Here is a 17,291-nt window from a genome sequence, read left to right as displayed (position 1 = left end):
AGCCTTGGAGGCGTGGACTTTTGCTTATTGAGCCTGTGGTGCACAGGGGCAACACCTGCACTGTCTTATTTAATCCTCCCATCATGCTGGAGATAGAATTGTGACCCCCATTTCACAGAGGGGAGACCGAAGTCTCTGAGAAGCCCGGCAGTAGTTGCGGGGAGGCTCCCAGGAGCCAAGGGTGGTGACCTCTTGTTGTATCCCCTGTCCCCCACCACCTTCAGGCACTGGGAATGTCAATATTGAGGAGGCAGAGAAGCTCTTAAAACCCTACCTGAAGAGATACCCCAAGGTGAGTCTCACCTCTTGCTGGACACTCTCAGCCCGCATGTGACCCGTGGCCCACACAGACCCACGTGTGTGTCTTCGCAGGGTGCCATCTTCCTGTTTTTTGCGGGGCGAATTGAAGCTATTAAAGGCAACGTTGATGCAGTGAGTAATGGGGGGGCAGGCAGATGGTGCTGGAGACCCTTGGGTCTCCCTGGCCAGCGGGAAGTAAGGAGAGGACTAAGCAGAGAGGGGGATGGGAGAAGCACTTCTGACCGAGGCAGTCTGGAAGAAGACCGGGGAGGTGATGCCAGGAGTCTATTTGACAGGAGGCTAGGGTGGCGGCATCGCTGGAGAGGAGGGGCTAGTGGAAAGCAGAGAGGTGGTTGGGTTAGACCTGTCTGTCTAGCCTGGAACCTGGCAAGTGGGTGGCGCTAAAGGGGTGAGCTGGGAGCCTTGGCAGTCTGGCTGAGGAGTTTGGATGGCATAGGTGGGGAGGACCCATGAAGGGGAGGATCTGAGCTTAAGCCAAGGCCCAGGACAGACTCTACAAGTTGGAGTTCGGGGTCCCTGGCTGGCTCTGGTTGTGGTTCATCAGGCAGCAGGACAGATATCCCAGGTCCAGGTGGCTTCCTGCGAGCTCCTGGAACCTTTGGAGTTTGCTCTGAGATACCAACATTATTTTATCACCTGAATATTAACACTTTCCACTGCCTGTCACCCTTCCATGATAGCTCTATCGTGTCCTTTCATTTTGTGACTGAAAAACTGGAGTCCTCAGAAAGGCGCTATGACTGGGGCCAAGGTGTCTTGTAAGACTTAGGGGAAAGAATCGGGACTGGGAGCCAGATTGCCTGGTTCTACTGCCTCCAGCCTGACTCAGGGCTGCATCACACACACTGGAGGAGGCTGGGCCTGAGGAGGGGTTGGCAGGGTGCAGAGAAGGGGTGGACGGGGCACCCTCCGAGCTGACACTCCAGTGCCCACAGGCCATCCGGCGGTTCGAGGAGTGCTGTGAGGCCCAGCAGCACTGGAAACAGTTCCACCACATGTGCTACTGGGAGTTGATGTGGTGTTTCACCTACAAGGGCCAGTGGAAGATGGCTTACTTCTACGCCGACCTGCTCAGCAAGGAGAACTCCTGGTCCAAGGTGGGCTCACACCATGTGCTGGGGGTCCTTGGGTACTCAGGCCAACCCAGACTGCCCCCAGGTCAGGGTTCAAACCCCTGAGTAAACACAAATGCCTCCGCTGGAATTCAAACAACCATGACTTCTAACAGGACTCAGGGTTGGAAGGAACTAAAGACCAGGAGAAGCAGAAAAACAAAAACTTTAGAATTAAAGATGAATTACGATGTATGAAGCGGCAAGGGACAGAAGCATGGCTCACACCATCTAGGTGCGCGCTGCCCAACGGAACTCACTGTTCGGAACTTACTGTTCTATTTCTGCACCATCCAATATGGTGGCCACAAGCCACATACAGGCATTGAGTACTTGAAGTGTGCCTAGCACAACTAGGAAATGGGATGTTTTAATTTTAGTCAATTCAAATTTAGATTTTAAGAGTCATGTGGGGCTAATGTCCACCATACTGGACTATGCTGGTCTAAAACACAAAACTCTGGTTCATAAACTGAAAATTTCATACACTGAATTCATGAACTGAAATTTCTAGGCATGTCTGACTTCAGGTAGGGCTGGATCCAGGAATTCAAATGATGTCAACTAGGCTTGGTTTTTCTGTATGTTCTCTGTGACATCGTTATTGTGCTGGCAGCTTCTCTCATGTGACAGTGTCTGCCCCTAACTCCCATCATCCCTTTGACTTCAATCAAAGCCCCACGATGCAGCCTCCTGGGTCTGTCATAGGTCACACGACAAGCCTGGAAACCCGGTTCTCCTGGATTGAGACTGGGAGAGGGGTACTGCTGCTATCGATGAAAACTTAGAATATCATAATGATCACCATAGTAACAATAGCACAGAATTCTGAACTACAAGTCTTAGAATCATCTAGATCATCAGAAAGCATCTAATCTGATACTGGCAAACACATAGCTCATGTGTTTCCATGACCTTAATGCCTTGTCCACAGCAGACATTGCCAACCACTCCTGGCATTCTGTCCCACAAACTATGACCTTAGGGGCCTTCTCTACACTATGCTCCCAGCAACTATTAGAATGAATCTGAGTTGGTTGGTGCATGTGGGAAGAACTGTATTTCATCTTCATCTATTCCCTATTTTTCATCCCCCACTTCTGCATGGATGTCCCTTGTCCATACCCCTGCTTGGGTAGCTGTTTGGACTCTAGTCTGACAGTGGGTAACACTTGACATTTGCAGCTTAGATGTGTGCTTCAGAAATCCCTCTGCGTGTATACACACACACACACCCACACCCCCTACCCCTCCTCGCTGCCATGTCAGGCCCTGTTCTAGGCCAGGGCATACGGCAGTTAACAAAACAAAGACCCCATGTCAAGGTCCATGTTTTGGTGGGAAGAAAGACAAGCCACAGACAAACCCATTGAGGTACAGCATAACTGTAGGAAAGAAAAATTGAGTGTGGTAAGGCTGCAGGGAGTGATGGGTGGGGCGCTTCTGTACATGGTGGTCAGGCCTGCTAAGAAGACACAAGAGGGAAGTGAAGGAGCAGGCCCTGGGCATCTTAGTGAAGAGCATTCCAGGCAGAGAACACTGTGGATGCAAGGGCAGAGGGCAGAGGGGAGAGCTAAGTGACTTTGATGTGTTCTGGAAAACAGCCTGGAGGCCAGTGGGAATCAGAGGGGGTAGAGGAAAGTTAGAAAGGAAACTAGGGGAGACTGGATAGGCTGTGACAGGGAGTTTGGATTTTATCTTAAGTGTGATGGGAAATCATGAAAAGATTTTGAGACGGGATTAACAGGACCCGACTTTAAAAGATCAGAGTGATGATGGTATGTATGGGAAATGGCTTGCAGGGGGCAGCTGGGAGATCCTTTAGGAGACCATATGGACTAGGACAGTAGAAGGACATCCTGGGAGTCTGGAACAGAGAAACAGGATGGAGGCTGGCGCAGCAATCGAGGTCAGGGCATTCAAGAGCCAGAGAGGAGTAAAATCACGAGGACTTGGTGACTCCGTGTCGGGGCAGGGGAGAGGGAGAAGGCATGGATGTGACACCCAGAAATTAAAGATGGGGTGAGGAACAGGCTTCAGTGAGGGGGGATTCTTCCCACCACACCTGCAAAAGACCAGGATTTCCTCATTTTGAAAAGGGCAGACTGAGGTGCTGAGAGCAGAGTGGAACTGGGAGTAGCCCTGGCTTTGGCAAGGGTGGGGTTGCCAGGTGGAGGTGGCCTTCTCCAGAGACGAGACTCCAGGATGTCCTGCTGCTTCCCTTCCTCCTCCACCCAGGTTACTGTAGGGAGTTGCTATAGGGAGTTCAGCAGGGGCTGTAGTTCAGATCTTGGCCACTGGAGGGAAGCACAGAGCCAGGCGACTCCCGGATTCCTGGAAGAGGGGCTTGGCTTCAGGTGTGGCTTTCTGGGTTGGAAAAGGGCTCAGCACAGCTGCACCTTCCCTGCCAGGGACAGCAGTAGATCCAGGGGACAAGACCCTGGCTTGAAGCCACACTGACCCGGGGTTGACTCCCAGCTCTGTCCCCAGCAGCTCTGCAGTCGCAGGAAGCGGAGGTGGGGCATGGATTCCTTTCTGGCACTGCCTCTGGGATTGAGTGGATGTATGTCAAGTGCTTGGCACTCAGTAAGGTGCTGCTCACCTGCTGGCCTCACATCTTTTATCATCCCTTGCCTTATGCTGCCCATTAGTGTCCTACTTGAACACATCTCTGCCCCTTCCTGGCTTTGCTCAAGCTGTTGCCTTGCCAGGAAAGCCCTTTCTAGGGTGTCTGTGACTCTTCCATTGGCTTTCAAGGGCTCATAATGAAGTAATTGCTTCCCAGAAATCCTCGCTGCCATGTCTTTTTGTCTCCATCCAGGCACAGCACACCCTGCCTATCCACTGGTTTCTTGGGCATTTCTCTCCCTTCTTCACAGTGGAGAGGTGTCCTGAGCAGAGCTCATGTTCCACACATGCGTGTCTTTCCACAATGTCAATTTATTTGCAGTTTATCAAACACACACACACACACACACGGGTGATGACCTGTGACAAGTTAACCTGCCAGGCTGACCTTCCCAGTGAGTGAGTTGTTCCCACACAACAGGCTATCAATTAACAACCTTAATGCGTCTCTGTAAGTCTAACAAACTTCAACATCGTCACACGCAGTCAATTGTTAACACACCAAAGTCCAGCAGACAGGGCGCTGGTCCAGGCAGAGGAGTTTCTGGGTTCCAGCCTGGTCAGGCGAGTGCAGTGGCTGCCTGGCCAGTGCCTGGAAGAGAGGCAGTGCCTCAAACGAAACGAATTTGTGTAGTGACGTATCTGCAGTTGGCTTGGCATCTAGCTGCCATTGTTAAACTTCGTTTGTTTTAGAGAGATTTTTTTGTCCAGGATCATGTGTCTGGTGGTTCAGATAAGGCTCAGGAAAGTCTACCTAGGTCGCTCCCCGGAGTGTTCCTTTATCACTGTGTCCATAAGTCCATTTGGAGTTTGTGTAGCTCACTTGTCCCAAAGTGGGTTTGTGCCTTGACATTAGTGACTCCATATATTGGCCATTAGTTATTTCATTTTAAATATCTCATAACTTATTAAGTAGTATGCACATATTTGAATAATAAAATGCTCTAGGAGTGCGGCCTCCTTGACATGGTTTCTCCCCGATTAACTGAGGTCCTTACATTGTTTCAGCTTCCTCACTTTCAGTGTCTCCCCTGGGGCTCGGGTTGATGTTTGCTGTGCTGAGCCATCGCGGGCCTGAAAGAGGGATTTGTGCCAGCTGGGCTGTGATACGAGGGAGGGTTGCTCGCCTGACCGGCAGTCTGTCTCACGCAGGCCACCTACATCTACATGAAGGCCGCCTACCTCAGCATGTTTGGGAAAGAGGACTATAAGCCATTCGGGGACGACGAAGTGGAGTTGTTTAGGTGGGTCCCACTGTTACACCCACATCGTAGGTCTCAGCGGGCTCTGCTTGCAGCCACCCTGAGCTGTGGGTGCAGGGACGAAGGAGATGGGCTTTGTCATCTGGGCGGTCCTGAACTCCGGGCCCTCCTTCCCTTCCACCACCTGCTGCTCTGCTTGCAAAGGCAGAGACCTCACAACTAGGTCCAGCTGTTTCCTGGGCTGCATGGCTTAAGCCTGAAGGTCAAAACCACATCCGGTGACTGTGGCAGAAACTAGAGAGTGGGATGGGACTGTGTGGTGAGGCCCCAGATGTGGAGGCTCACCTAGCTGCAAGCTGCTTTTTACTCTGCCCTTGGAAACAGCTGAGGAGGCCTCAGCTCATGTGGCAAGAGTTAATTAAAAGATTGAGCTGTGTGGTTCAGGGAAGATCCTGCCTTTTCTTTGGGTGTTGGTTTTCCCTGTAAAACTGGGGTCGGCCTGTTGCTGAGCCCTCTGAAGTAGGGCCTGGGAATGGAGCAGAGAAACTAGAAGGCAGAGCCTCTGCCAGCTCATGTGGAGAGGAGTCCTTTGCCTAGTCACAGGAAGTGGTCAGGTCACGGGGCAGAAAGTGGTCAGGTCTTAGAGCAGAGCTTGAGAAATAAGGTCACAAGCTGCGAAATAAGGTCCAACACATTGATGGAGAAAGTGAGGACCCAGAGAGCTCAAGCAGAAGCGGGACGGGCTGAGGTCTCTCGGCCCTCCATAGCATTTTCTCACCTTCTCCTTGCTCTTTCACAGAGCTGTGCCAGGCCTGAAGCTCAAGATTGCTGGGAAATCTCTACCCACTGAGAAGTTTGCCATCCGGAAGTCCAGACGCTACCTCTCCCCCAACCCTATCTCCTTGCCAATCCCTGCTCTGGTGGGTAGGAGGGGCTTAACTGGCCCTGCATACTGGTTTGGAACTCTGAGTATTAGCTGAAAACCAGAGACCTCAGGGAAGTGGGTGAGGGTTAGGACCTTCGGGCTTCAGGGTCTTGGAGAGGATTCACAATTCACCTGGGACTCGGGGTGGGGGGAGGTGGAGAGGCTGAGTCTGGCCAATCCCAGCCTCTGAGAATGTGCTGGTCCACGGAATGGGAGGGGAAGGCCGGTGAGCAGGCTGCAGATAGCTCAAGGCAGAAAGAGAGACCTTCCTAGATACCTCCACACCGCGTGCCTCCAACCTTCAGGTAGAGGCATTACCTAGCTGTTTGTGTTCCCACCCTGTTTGTCTTGTCACGGACCCCTCACTGACCCAGGCTTTTCGGAGGCCTGGGACCATGTAATAGTCCACTCAAATAATATCAACAGCTGACATTACTGGGCACTTGCTGTGTTCAAGGCTCTTCTATTCCTACCACCTGTCCCCTCCTTTGGGCCCCACAACAGCCCTCTGAGCAGGTGCTGGTGGCGTCCCCATTTTACAGATGGGGATAATAAAGCCTCATAGATCGGAAGAAAAAGTAGAAAGAGAAACTATGTAATAAGTAGATAAGACCTAAGTTGAAAGATAAAACTAGTCCAGGTCACACAGTAAGTCAGAATTTAAAACCAGACAATCCAGATTTCGAATCCATATTCTGAATCATGTTTCAGTTTCCCTAGAGCCCTGTTGTTATTCAGATAGTAAGGCAGTCCGACAAGTAGGAAGGGCATGGCTTTAGAGACCACATTTTCTGGTCATTAATTGTTTAACCTTAGATCGGGTCCCTTTCCTTTCATGTAAAATAGAAATATATCTACCTTGCCTAGTTCAGAGTTATGAGAATCAGGTGATAAAATGTGTTGAATATTTTAAATTAGACAGCAAAGTTATTATCAGATGGGGGAGGGGGTTCATAAAAAAGGACAGGGAAAGCAGCTATACCAAACATTTAGGAGAGAATTTATCTGCAAAATGCAATTTATGCATAAAATAATTTCCGTGATTAAATATATTTGAGAAAGACTGGCTAAACAAATTTTATATACTAGACCTTCTTGAAGCCTCACTATGCTAATCTGCATGGTAAGTCTCCAAAAAGCTTGAAGATGCAGTTTTTCCCTAACTTATTCCCTAACTTATTCCCTAACTTATTCCCTAACTTATTCCCTAACTTATTCCCTAACTTATTCCCTAACTTATTCCCTAACTTATTCCCTAACTTATTTCCCTAACACAGAACCCTTTCATTGATGGAACACTTGCTAACTTGGGACAATACAGTAATTAAGCTTAAATGCTCTCCTTAGAACAGAGTAACCAGAACCCTAACAATGTCTTTCTAGAGCTTTATATATACAACTCACTTTCACATCCATCTTTTGGTTTGATAGTTCAGGAAATGCTAATCTAAGCTAATAGAATTACTATGGATGGAAATTTAATTTAGTGTTTTGAGCCTAGAAGTCAAGGCAACAACAGAATCAGGATGTCTGATAGTTTTCATGACGGTAACTCAAGCCTGCTGCCTTGGGGGAACAGGAGAGGAGGGGATATGGTCTTCAACTCTATTGGAAATCCTGAAGTGCTTAAGTATGGCTCCTCTGATTTAGGAGGAGGCCCTGCCCATAGGAGCAGGGAGGAGGACTTGGAGAGCATGGGGTATGAATTTTTGCTCAAAGAATGGGAAGAGTTTGGACAGAAAGGTTGTGAGAGCGTAACATCCAGGGAAGTCATGAGCAGAAACAGCTGAAAACTGTTGGCAGCTTTGAGTGTAACAGTGAGGACGTGGGTCCATCATCAATTCTCACTGAGCAAAGAATTGTCAGGCAAGATTAGAGCAGAAGTGCCTTAAGGAATCCGCTGATCTGAGCTGCCCATTTTACAGATGGGGAAACTGAGGCCCCATTGGGGAGGCAATCTAGGACTGACTTGCTCTCCTGCCCTCAGGAAATGATGTACATTTGGAATGGCTATGCTGTGATTGGGAAGCAACCGGAACTCACAGATGGGATACTTGAGATTATCACAACAGCTGAAGAGATGCTGGAAAATGGCCCAGGTGACTAATCCCAGGCCCTTGAACCTTGAGCCAGGCTGGGTCAGACCACAAATCTCACAGTTGAAGGTTCCTTTTATCAAAACTGTCCTTCTTACTTCTCTACCCTGATAACTATCCTTTGCCTTTCTAGACTGAGTGAGGTTCAATGGCCGCCCCCCAAGAAGCTGTCCCTTGTCCCCAAGTAGGGCCAAGGCCTCTTCTGGGCTCCCACAGCCCCTGGGCTTCCTTCAGTCAGTCCTGACCCCATTGTACTGTCATTGTCTCAGAACCTGTCTTTCCTTCTCAGATGTGCGCTTCCTGAGGAAGAGGGACCATGTGTGAGTCACCTGTGTCCTCAGGGCCCAGCACAGAGTAGAGGCTCCATGAGTAACTTGCAGAAGTGAGCAAACATGTTTTCTTCCCTCACTTCCTTATTCTCAGAGAATGAGTACTCAGTGGATGATGAGTGCTTGGTGAAGCTGCTGAAAGGCCTGTGTCTGAAATACCTGGGCCGTGTCCAGGAAGCCGAGGAGAATTTCAAGAGTATCTCTGCTAAGTAAGTGCCTCTTTGGCTGCTCCCACTGCAGGTGGCCTGCTGCTGGGCCAGGGTCTCCTGGGTAGAATTTTTAGGGTGGCTCCATCCTCTTGCACACTCCTGACCCTAGCTGACCCCCTTTTACTACCCATTTGCTAATGTCTGCTCTGCGCCAGCAGCCTAGATAATTCAGACCTCATACCCCCAGGGCCACCAAATCACCCAACCGCAAGAGCTCAACCACACGGTTTCGTGTGAATGGTGCCCCAGACATTGTATTGATAGTTCAGCATAGGGCAGCACGGAGGGTGGGTCAGAGGCAGACTACACAGGAGACAACCCAATTAAATACACAGTTCCCCTGGAAGGCGGGGAGAGGTGGGTGTTTGGGAGCTGAGGTGGCGGTGTGTTGCAGCCACGACATGAGCCATAGCTTGTCAGGGAGCCGGGGCTCCAGGAGCGAGGACTGAATGCTGTGCTGTGGATCCTAAGCCTTTCCAGGGCTGTGTGGTAGGAATCTCTCCAAATTGGAGTTCAGATCAGGAACCCCCCACAGGAGGGCATGGGCTGGATCCTACTGTTCAGGGAAGACTCAGGAAGAGTCTGAAGAACATCTCAAGGGCAGGGCCTGTTAGCCATGTCCTTCTTTGTTCTGCAGTGAAAAGAAGATTAAGTATGACCACTACTTGATCCCAAATGCTCTGCTGGAGCTGGCCCTGCTGTTTATGGAGCAAGGCAGAAATGAAGAGGCTGTCAAACTCTTGGAAACTGCCAAGTAAGGCTTGGGTAGCCTCGGTCTGTCCTTTACTCCCCCCTGAACTCAGGAGCTTCATGCGGCCGCCTGGGGGCAGAGGAGCTGAGATAGCAGTGAGGGAAGGGGGCGCTGGCAAGGACAGCATGGCAGTCCAGAGGCTGGGCCCGTGTCCCTGCAAACCTGAGTTACCCAGGATTACACCACAAGCCAGCTGCAGGGCTGATGTGAAGGCCCAGGTCTCTGCCTTCCAGCCCAGGAATCCACTTCTTGAAACCACTCCTTCAAGCTTGGGGATCCATCAGGACCAAGAGTAGTTCTGAAGGGTATGGTCCCAGGGGTGGGGAGTTCGATCCCCTGATGTTAATCCCTTCTGGGCAGGTCCCAACTCTTTCTTTGAACTCAGACAGGAATTTAAGCTTCTAAAAACCTTCCTTGGCTGGTGGGCTTCCCCAGCTCAGACTGAGGAGGAACAGTCTCGTGTCTGATTCTCTGGTGTCTTTCAGGCAAAATTACAAGAATTACTCCATGGAGTCAAGGACACATTTTCGAATCCAGGCTGCCATACTCCAAGCTAAGTCTTCCCTAGAGAACGGCAGCAGATCCATGGTGTCATCAGTATCCTTGTAGCTTTGTGCGGCACTCCCAGGCTGGAAGACAGACAGCTGGACAGAGCTCCTGGAAACATTTCAAAAAGATCCCTCCCTCACCCTGCCTTTGGGGTCCACCGGTGCTGCAGTGGGTTGGTACAACATAGGTATCCACGCAGAAGTGAAGCCAACATTTTCACTAGTGTGGCCAAGGGCCTTTGCCAAGCACTGAGCAGGTAGAGCCCTCTGCCTGCCTGACCACACATACGGGTACTTGTTTTTCACTGTGATGTTTAAGAGAATGTATGAACAGTTTACATTTTCCTTAGAAATACATTGATGGGATCATAGTTGGCTGAAGGGAAAAAAAGCCACCAACTAAGCACCTGTAAATCTTTGTTTTAACCCATGTTGATCTAGAGAAAAATCTCTAATGCCAAAGGCCAAATTACTTTTCAAACATCAAGATCTCAGCTTCTGGAAGGACCTTCTTATCAGAGAACTTGAGGAATGTCCAGAAAGGTCTATACCTCAAGACTTACAAGCTTCTTGGGGTTGGGCACAGAGGATGCACACAGACACCTATTACTTTTTATACTTCATTTCCACTCCCTTTGTAACGTTACAATTTAAAAAAAAAAATCAAGCATCTTTTTAGTGAGATAATTTTCATTTGAGTCCATCTGTAGAAAAATCTCTCTCTACCAATAAGGAAAGGGGACCCCAAGGTCTGCTGGATGGGGAGCTGTGTGGCCCTTTCTGTACCAAAGCCAAGATTTGTGGGGGAGGTTCTCTGAAACCATTCTACATCCTTGCTGTATGCCAAACCAACCACTGGGAATAATTTATGAACTGTAAAAATCTTCTGTACTTCACTCCGAGGTACATTTATTTACTGAGGACATTTTTCTTAGAAATAGAATGGTTATTCTTGGGCTGTTGTATATGTTTTAGATTTTTCAGTTAAAAGATATTGAAATAATAAAACTTACACACAAGAGATCATGCAACATCTATTTCAGTAAAATATGTTGCTTAATTTTGGGGGCAGGCCAGAAAGTCTGGTTTGGAAGCCATATGGTCCGTGTATGTTTTTAGATATGATTAAAGGTTTTAGAGTAAGTCACTAATATTTAAAAATGGGGCAATTTCACAAATCTGATTTCTGGCCTCTTTTTAAAACAACAACAATGGCACTCATTTCCACAAGGCAACAATCAGTTGGAGCTGAGTAGGGAAACACATTATCTTTTGACTCCTGAAAGTACCTGAATTTGCAACCTTTGGGATGCTAAAAGTGAGAACTCTCAAGTTCAGTGACTGACAGCAAGTTTTACCTTTCAATCTAATGACAGCATACTCCAACTTAAGCACATGCAAAGGAAAAGTACCTCACCTGTAAAAATATGAGTCGTTGACTATGTGAATACAATTTCTGCAAGGGAAAACAGGCGACTTTTCCAGCCTCCTAGCATTGCTGTAGTTAGCAAACATTTCTGAGCATCTGCCAGGAGCTGGGTGGGTTAACATATGAATATGCTGTCAACACCCTCCTGTGATTGAAGTCATGGGTCTTAGGTATAGACTCTTTAGAAAAGGAAAAAAAAAAGGCAGAAACCATCAACACAGAAAAATACTATGAAGAAAAACTTCCCATTTTGTTCGGAACTGGACAAAAGGAGTATGCTCTGCACAGAAAGCCCTTTGCTAGCTCTAAAGTCCGAGTGCTGGGAGACCTACCTGTTTCTAGGTTGATGGGCAGGGCAGGGTGAGAGGGCTGAGGCGAGCCAGGCCGCTGAATGAGGATGGCCTTTCATGGCTTCTGTGCACAACAGAATGCCACCTACGGTGGGCACTGAAGCAACGCTGGTCACAGGAGTCCAAATATACATAATTTGCAAAAAACTTCTATCTCAACATTCACTGTAGGTAATTTTGCTTTTATTTTTTAGATTTTATGCCAGAATTCTTTCTTTGTAAATGTTTGTTGTTGATTTCATGCTGGGCTTTGTTAATTAGCCTACGTCACCGTTGCCCCTGCTGTCCTGACTGTAGTCTGGTTGATAGGAGAAATTGGTGTGTTTTTCTGCCTTTATCCGACCTGTAGCTTAAGATAGTCTATCAAAGACATGTATGTAAAAGATGGTGAAAATGCTGCATATCTGATGGTACCTTATCCTTATGAGAGGCCTTTGAAGGTGAGAAATTCTGCCAGAGGTTTGTCCTCGTTTCTTACGCCACATCTGCCTTGGGGAGGCAGTTGATAGGTGGAGAGTTTGGAAACAGGACCTGAATTCTAGTTTCTGCTTTGCTACTGGGTTTCAGAGAGACCTTGGGAAAGTGTGGACCCTCAAAACATTGGCAGTTTAGGCTAGATTAAGGCTCTTTCTTGCTTTCAACGGTTATGACTCTAAACTCTGGTTAAGTCTATTTCGAGGTTTTCATCTTCAAAATGAGGCAATATACACCTCCCCTACCTTTTGCCAAAGTCCCGGTTTCTCCGAAGTATCTCAACAAGGAATGACCTGCTTCTTCAATCAGGGACCTCGACAGCAGCCCAGACCCCAGAGCACAAATAATCCCTATATGGGGAAAGTCTAAATCCTGTGCCACACAGAGGAACTCAGTTGTTAGGAAGCAGCAACTGTAACATGATCTGAACAGGCGCTTGGCAACAAAACATGTACTTCTGCCTGTCACTGGTCACAGGCCCTTGAACTGGCAGGGAGGCTCCCAGCCATGCTAGTCCTATCAGCTCTCCCAGGGTTTGGCAGGATTCCCTAGTCCTTATCTCTCAAGTCGGAATGGGAGTGCTTCCAAGACAGCTATCGTCATTCACAGCAAAAAGCCATGACCTGACAGCAAAACCAGGCCCCTTAAAGGCCATGCCAGCCCAAGATTTGGCTGATGTCCAGGTGGGAGATTCCCAGTAACTAGAGAATGGCACAAAGAGGTTTTCAAAAAGCCCCGGCCTGCTGAATGCTAGAATCATTCAACTAGGGAATAAAATCCAAAGACACTTCTCCAGAGTTACTCCTAAGTTTGTTGTCCACTTGCCATTGCCTTAGAATAAACAGTCGTCTTATTTACTTCAAATTTAAAGTTGACAGTGTGCCTTTTCAACAGTTTCCTTATGTCTTTCACACCATCGGACTAATCAGCAATAAATGAGAGGTGCATGGATTCTAAAAATCATACAGCAAATGCGAACTTCTCACCCTCGTCCTCAGATGCAACTTTCCATGGTTGGAAAATGCCTTTCTGCTTGGGCTAGCACAGCGACTTTGAAATCCAGTGCAAAGTCCATTACTGCCCAAAAGGGTGTCTATAAACAGGAGCCTCATTTGGTGGCTTGAAAAATTCATTTCTAAATGAATAACACTTTAGAATGCCAGGCACCATACATTCTGGGTGGAAGAATAATAATAGTAAGTGCTCACTACTTACCAGTTGCTATTATAGGCACTTTACATATATTTAACCCTGATAACCATTCTATGAAGTGGGAGGTATTGTCATTTTACAGATGAGAAAGAGACACTGGTGGAAAAAAAAAAGCCTTACCCAAGAAATCACATAGCTATTAATGCTACAGAAAGATTTAAAGCTAGGTAGCTGAATTCTAAAACCCAGGCTTTGCTAAACTGGTCAAGCTATTATGTTTAAAGTTGGGTCTAGTTTATATTGACTCTTGGGTCACTGTTAGGCTTGTTGGAAAACTACCCATCCACAAAAAGTTACTGCCTAATAACTCAAACACCAGAAATACATGACTGAGAACACATATAGCACATGCCTGTGTGGCATGGTTGCCCCTGGCCACTTGGCATCATAAGGGAGAGGGTCTAGCTTGGACAAAGCCAAATGAAAACAATGTAACCCTTAAGCACAGTAATTGCTCATAAAATCATGGAGGGCTATTGGAGGAAAAGGAATAACCTACTCCCTAGTTGGAAAGGTAGAGTTCCAGTCAGCTACTCCAGAGACAGAAGTAATTACTAAAGTCTGAACAGATGCAAAGGCTTAGGCCTGGACCGAAGCTTGAGGGGTAGCAAACCATATGCTAGAGAAGTTTGGTGTAAGACAATAAGAGGCAGGAATATTGGCAAACTGAGAACATATGATGCTCAAGGCAAAGAATCTTAAGCGAGTGCTGGCTTGCCAAACACATCACATCTGTGGGTCAAAGTGATCTATGGAAAGTGGTTGTAAAAGAAGCCTGGACTATTAAGAATACCAGCCTTAAGTTCTATTAATTATGTGGGCTAATGGAGAAAAGAATGATTCAAAATTTAGTTGGAATTACTTTACTGCTTTGAGAATCAACTTACTCTTCTATAAAATGAGGCTAATGCCAACTCCTTCATAGGACTATGCATAAAAAGAAATAAAACAAATAGCCTAGTACAGCCCCTAGTATGCTAAGAAGGTATGTTTATTGGCCCTCATATTCTGTGGAAGAGCAGTGATGGGTCTGGATTAAGGGGTGACTGAATCAAGGGCTATAGGGCCTTCGCTAAGGCTTGTCTATCTCTTGCCTTTGCTCCTGTATTAGATTTATTCTCTTGAACTGGCTTCTGTGTGTGGCAGTTCAGACCACATCCTTATAGCTTTATGCCATCAGAAAAGGGTTTCTTCTTATAATAACAGTATGAAAAATTCCAGATAAATCTCGCTTGGTTTGAATGCCATTCCCTTAGGACAAGTGGTTCCACTAGATCATCATTAAATCATGAGAAAATTTATTGAAAATGCAAAATTTCCACCCTTCCCTAGAGTGAGGCTCAGCAATCTTAATTTTAACAAGTTCTCCAGGTGCATCTGATGCACAGTGTAGTTGGTCCATCTTTGGTCATATGCTCAATTGAGGGGGCTATTACAAAAGAAAAGGCAGGGTGCTAGACAGACAAAAGTATCCACTGTTATGTCCTGTCTTTCAAAAGTTGATATACATGAAGTATGACCTGCCAATTCCCAGGAAAAGGCAAGGATGAAGATGGACAGTGTAGTTTGCCGCATCAGTTAGAGATGAGGTTTATCAGAAAGCTACCAACTCAGGAAGAGCTTTGCCTTTCCCCTTCTCCTTGCTACTCTTAAAAATCTTCATTTTAAGATCTGTTTTCCAATAGGAACTTCTTTGATGGTGATTCCCTCTCCATTAGAAATGCTCAGATCCCTTTGGGCCTGCATCTCTCTTCCCATTTTCTTCATCCCTTCACTTAGTATCTGTTGAGCACCTAACTGGCTTGCCCCGGTTGAGCTTATTCTGGTAAGACACAGAAGTAACAAAGAATTAGAGCCATGGAGAAAACAAATAGATGTGTTCGGTCCAGGGGACAAGAAATTAGCCATGTGAACAATCTGGGGAAGTGAACTACAGGATAGAAACCACAGTTAGAGAGGGCACAAAAATAAAGTGTACAAGCTAGAAGGTAAAGTACTATGAAATAAGAGAGGCAAAAAAGCCAATTATCTCCATTAAGGAGATTTTTTTCTCAGTAACAATGCAAAGCTATTAAAGTTCTAAGGAGGAAAATGACATCATTCAATTTAAAATTATTTTAGCTGCTGTTTGAAGAATGGATTTAGATAGGTTTAAACATGGATGTTAGGAGGCCAGTGCCAGGCCCAAGTCCTCCAGCACCAAATTGTTTCTGCTTTGAATGAATTTCAGACAAAAATATCACACCTTCCCATTACCAACTACCAGACATAAGGATAAACAAGAGTTTCAATATGCTAAGTGATAACCAGGCTCTAAGAGTCGATGAGTTTGCCACTTCATGTCCTTTGCTCTTCACAAGAATTCAGAAACCCAGTTTCTCAAAATCCATATCCATTAACATGGTTTCTTATATTAAAGATATCTTCAAAGTTGCTCAGTCCTGAGAACTGTACTTGCAACAGCCACCTATCTGAAAATGACCTATTAGAGTAGCACCTGACTGACTGCCAGAAAGAATGTTTATGAATTATTCTTCATGTCAATATAACACTATAGACATGATTAACAGTTGCAAGGGCCCTGAGGAAAATGGTTCATGAAAAATAACTTCCCCTCTCCACCATGCACACCCTTAAAATTGTAGCTATTAGTTTAAAATCTGTCTGCTGAGTTCAGCTACCCTTATGGAAAGAGGGTCATTATTCTGCAGTTTCAAAGCTGTAGGATTGGCTTGAATTCTGGAATTAGCAGAATGCAGCCTATTCCCACAACTCTAGTAATGGATAGTGCTGGAAGTCAATATCAAGGTCTTGCTGATAGCATAGTCAAAGGGTTCCTAATTCACACAGTGCCCAAGTCTTGCTTTTGCATTCTACACACTTAGGTAATCTACTGTGTGACCTTCAGAAAAAAGCTGGGCTCATCACTGTGCAAAGCCAAGCAAATCTTCTTTTAAGCACTGACCTCACCACTATGCCCAGATTCCTGAGGCAAACCCTCAGTTACCTTTTTCAGTTTCTTTTTCTCAGTGCCAGAAATCTGGAGCCTACAAGCACTGAAATTATAGGCGTTCAAATCAAACAAGTGTTGTTCCTTCTTTGATCAGTCAGTCTTAGACACCTAAAATCTGTACTTTACTGATAATGCTGCTTCACTCGGAGAGAAAAACTTTCTATGGAAACCATCCAAAGCAGTAACTTTTCTAAAGAAACAAAAATGTAAAGGAAAGTTAGTGTCAATTCTGGTTTTCTTAAACTTGATAAAACGGCAAATGATTTTAGTCTATAAGTAACTAAATCAGATGGATCCAGTATTGTCCTGAGCTGACGCCTACCGTGCATAGTGATAAAACGAGAATAACATGAACAATTAAAATGTACAGATAAATCCAAACCACTGATGTAAAATTTCACTGATACCTCTAACAAAAATTTTATAGGTCATTTTATGGATCAGGAAATGGGCTATAAATGGACTCATCTGGATTTTCTGTTTCTATGCTAAAGAGCAAGGAAATGGCCAAAGTTCAAATAGAAAAGTAATGTCTGGATAATTATCTCTGGACAACCAACAAACTACTTTATTTTTAACTAGTTCTATATGGTTTAGAAAAGGACTGGTGGGAATTAAGTAAGCTGACTGTGTTTTGTGGAATGTTTTTAGACCCAGAAAAGGAATTACAAAATATAATCAACACTTCACAA

At 46.3% G+C, this 17,291-nt stretch overlaps 1 protein-coding gene across 8 annotated transcripts in view; it reads left to right on the top strand.

The window, feature by feature from the left end:
* Positions 1-11,076, top strand: part of TTC39A (tetratricopeptide repeat domain 39A) — a 46,344-nt gene extending 35,268 nt beyond the window's left edge. For 5 of the 8 annotated variants that reach the window (XM_037500475.1, XM_037500477.1, XM_037500478.2 and 2 more), the window contains exons 11-19: positions 225-292; positions 373-432; positions 1,257-1,418; positions 5,214-5,305; positions 6,063-6,183; positions 8,176-8,287; positions 8,708-8,822; positions 9,460-9,576; positions 10,059-10,412. In XM_037500475.1, coding sequence (XP_037356372.1) covers positions 225-292; positions 373-432; positions 1,257-1,418; positions 5,214-5,305; positions 6,063-6,183; positions 8,176-8,287; positions 8,708-8,822; positions 9,460-9,576; positions 10,059-10,182 — 971 coding nt within the window. In that variant the 3' untranslated portion in view covers positions 10,183-10,412. Of the gene's footprint in view, positions 1-224; positions 293-372; positions 433-1,256; positions 1,419-5,213; positions 5,306-6,062; positions 6,184-8,175; positions 8,288-8,707; positions 8,823-9,459; positions 9,577-10,058 lie in introns of all 8 variants that reach the window. The other 3 variants (XM_037500479.2, XM_037500481.2, XM_037500480.1) reach the window with 1 other exon arrangement.
* Positions 11,077-17,291: the final 6,215 nt, after the last annotated feature.

Source organism: Talpa occidentalis, unplaced genomic scaffold (genome assembly GCF_014898055.3).
Source record: "Talpa occidentalis isolate TD23 unplaced genomic scaffold, MPIMG_talOcc4v2.1 talOcc4.9, whole genome shotgun sequence".
In the NCBI taxonomy this organism is placed as follows: domain Eukaryota; kingdom Metazoa; phylum Chordata; class Mammalia; order Eulipotyphla; family Talpidae; genus Talpa; species Talpa occidentalis.
Note: the sequence above shows the minus strand (reverse complement) of the source record. Positions and strands in the feature narration are given on the sequence as shown.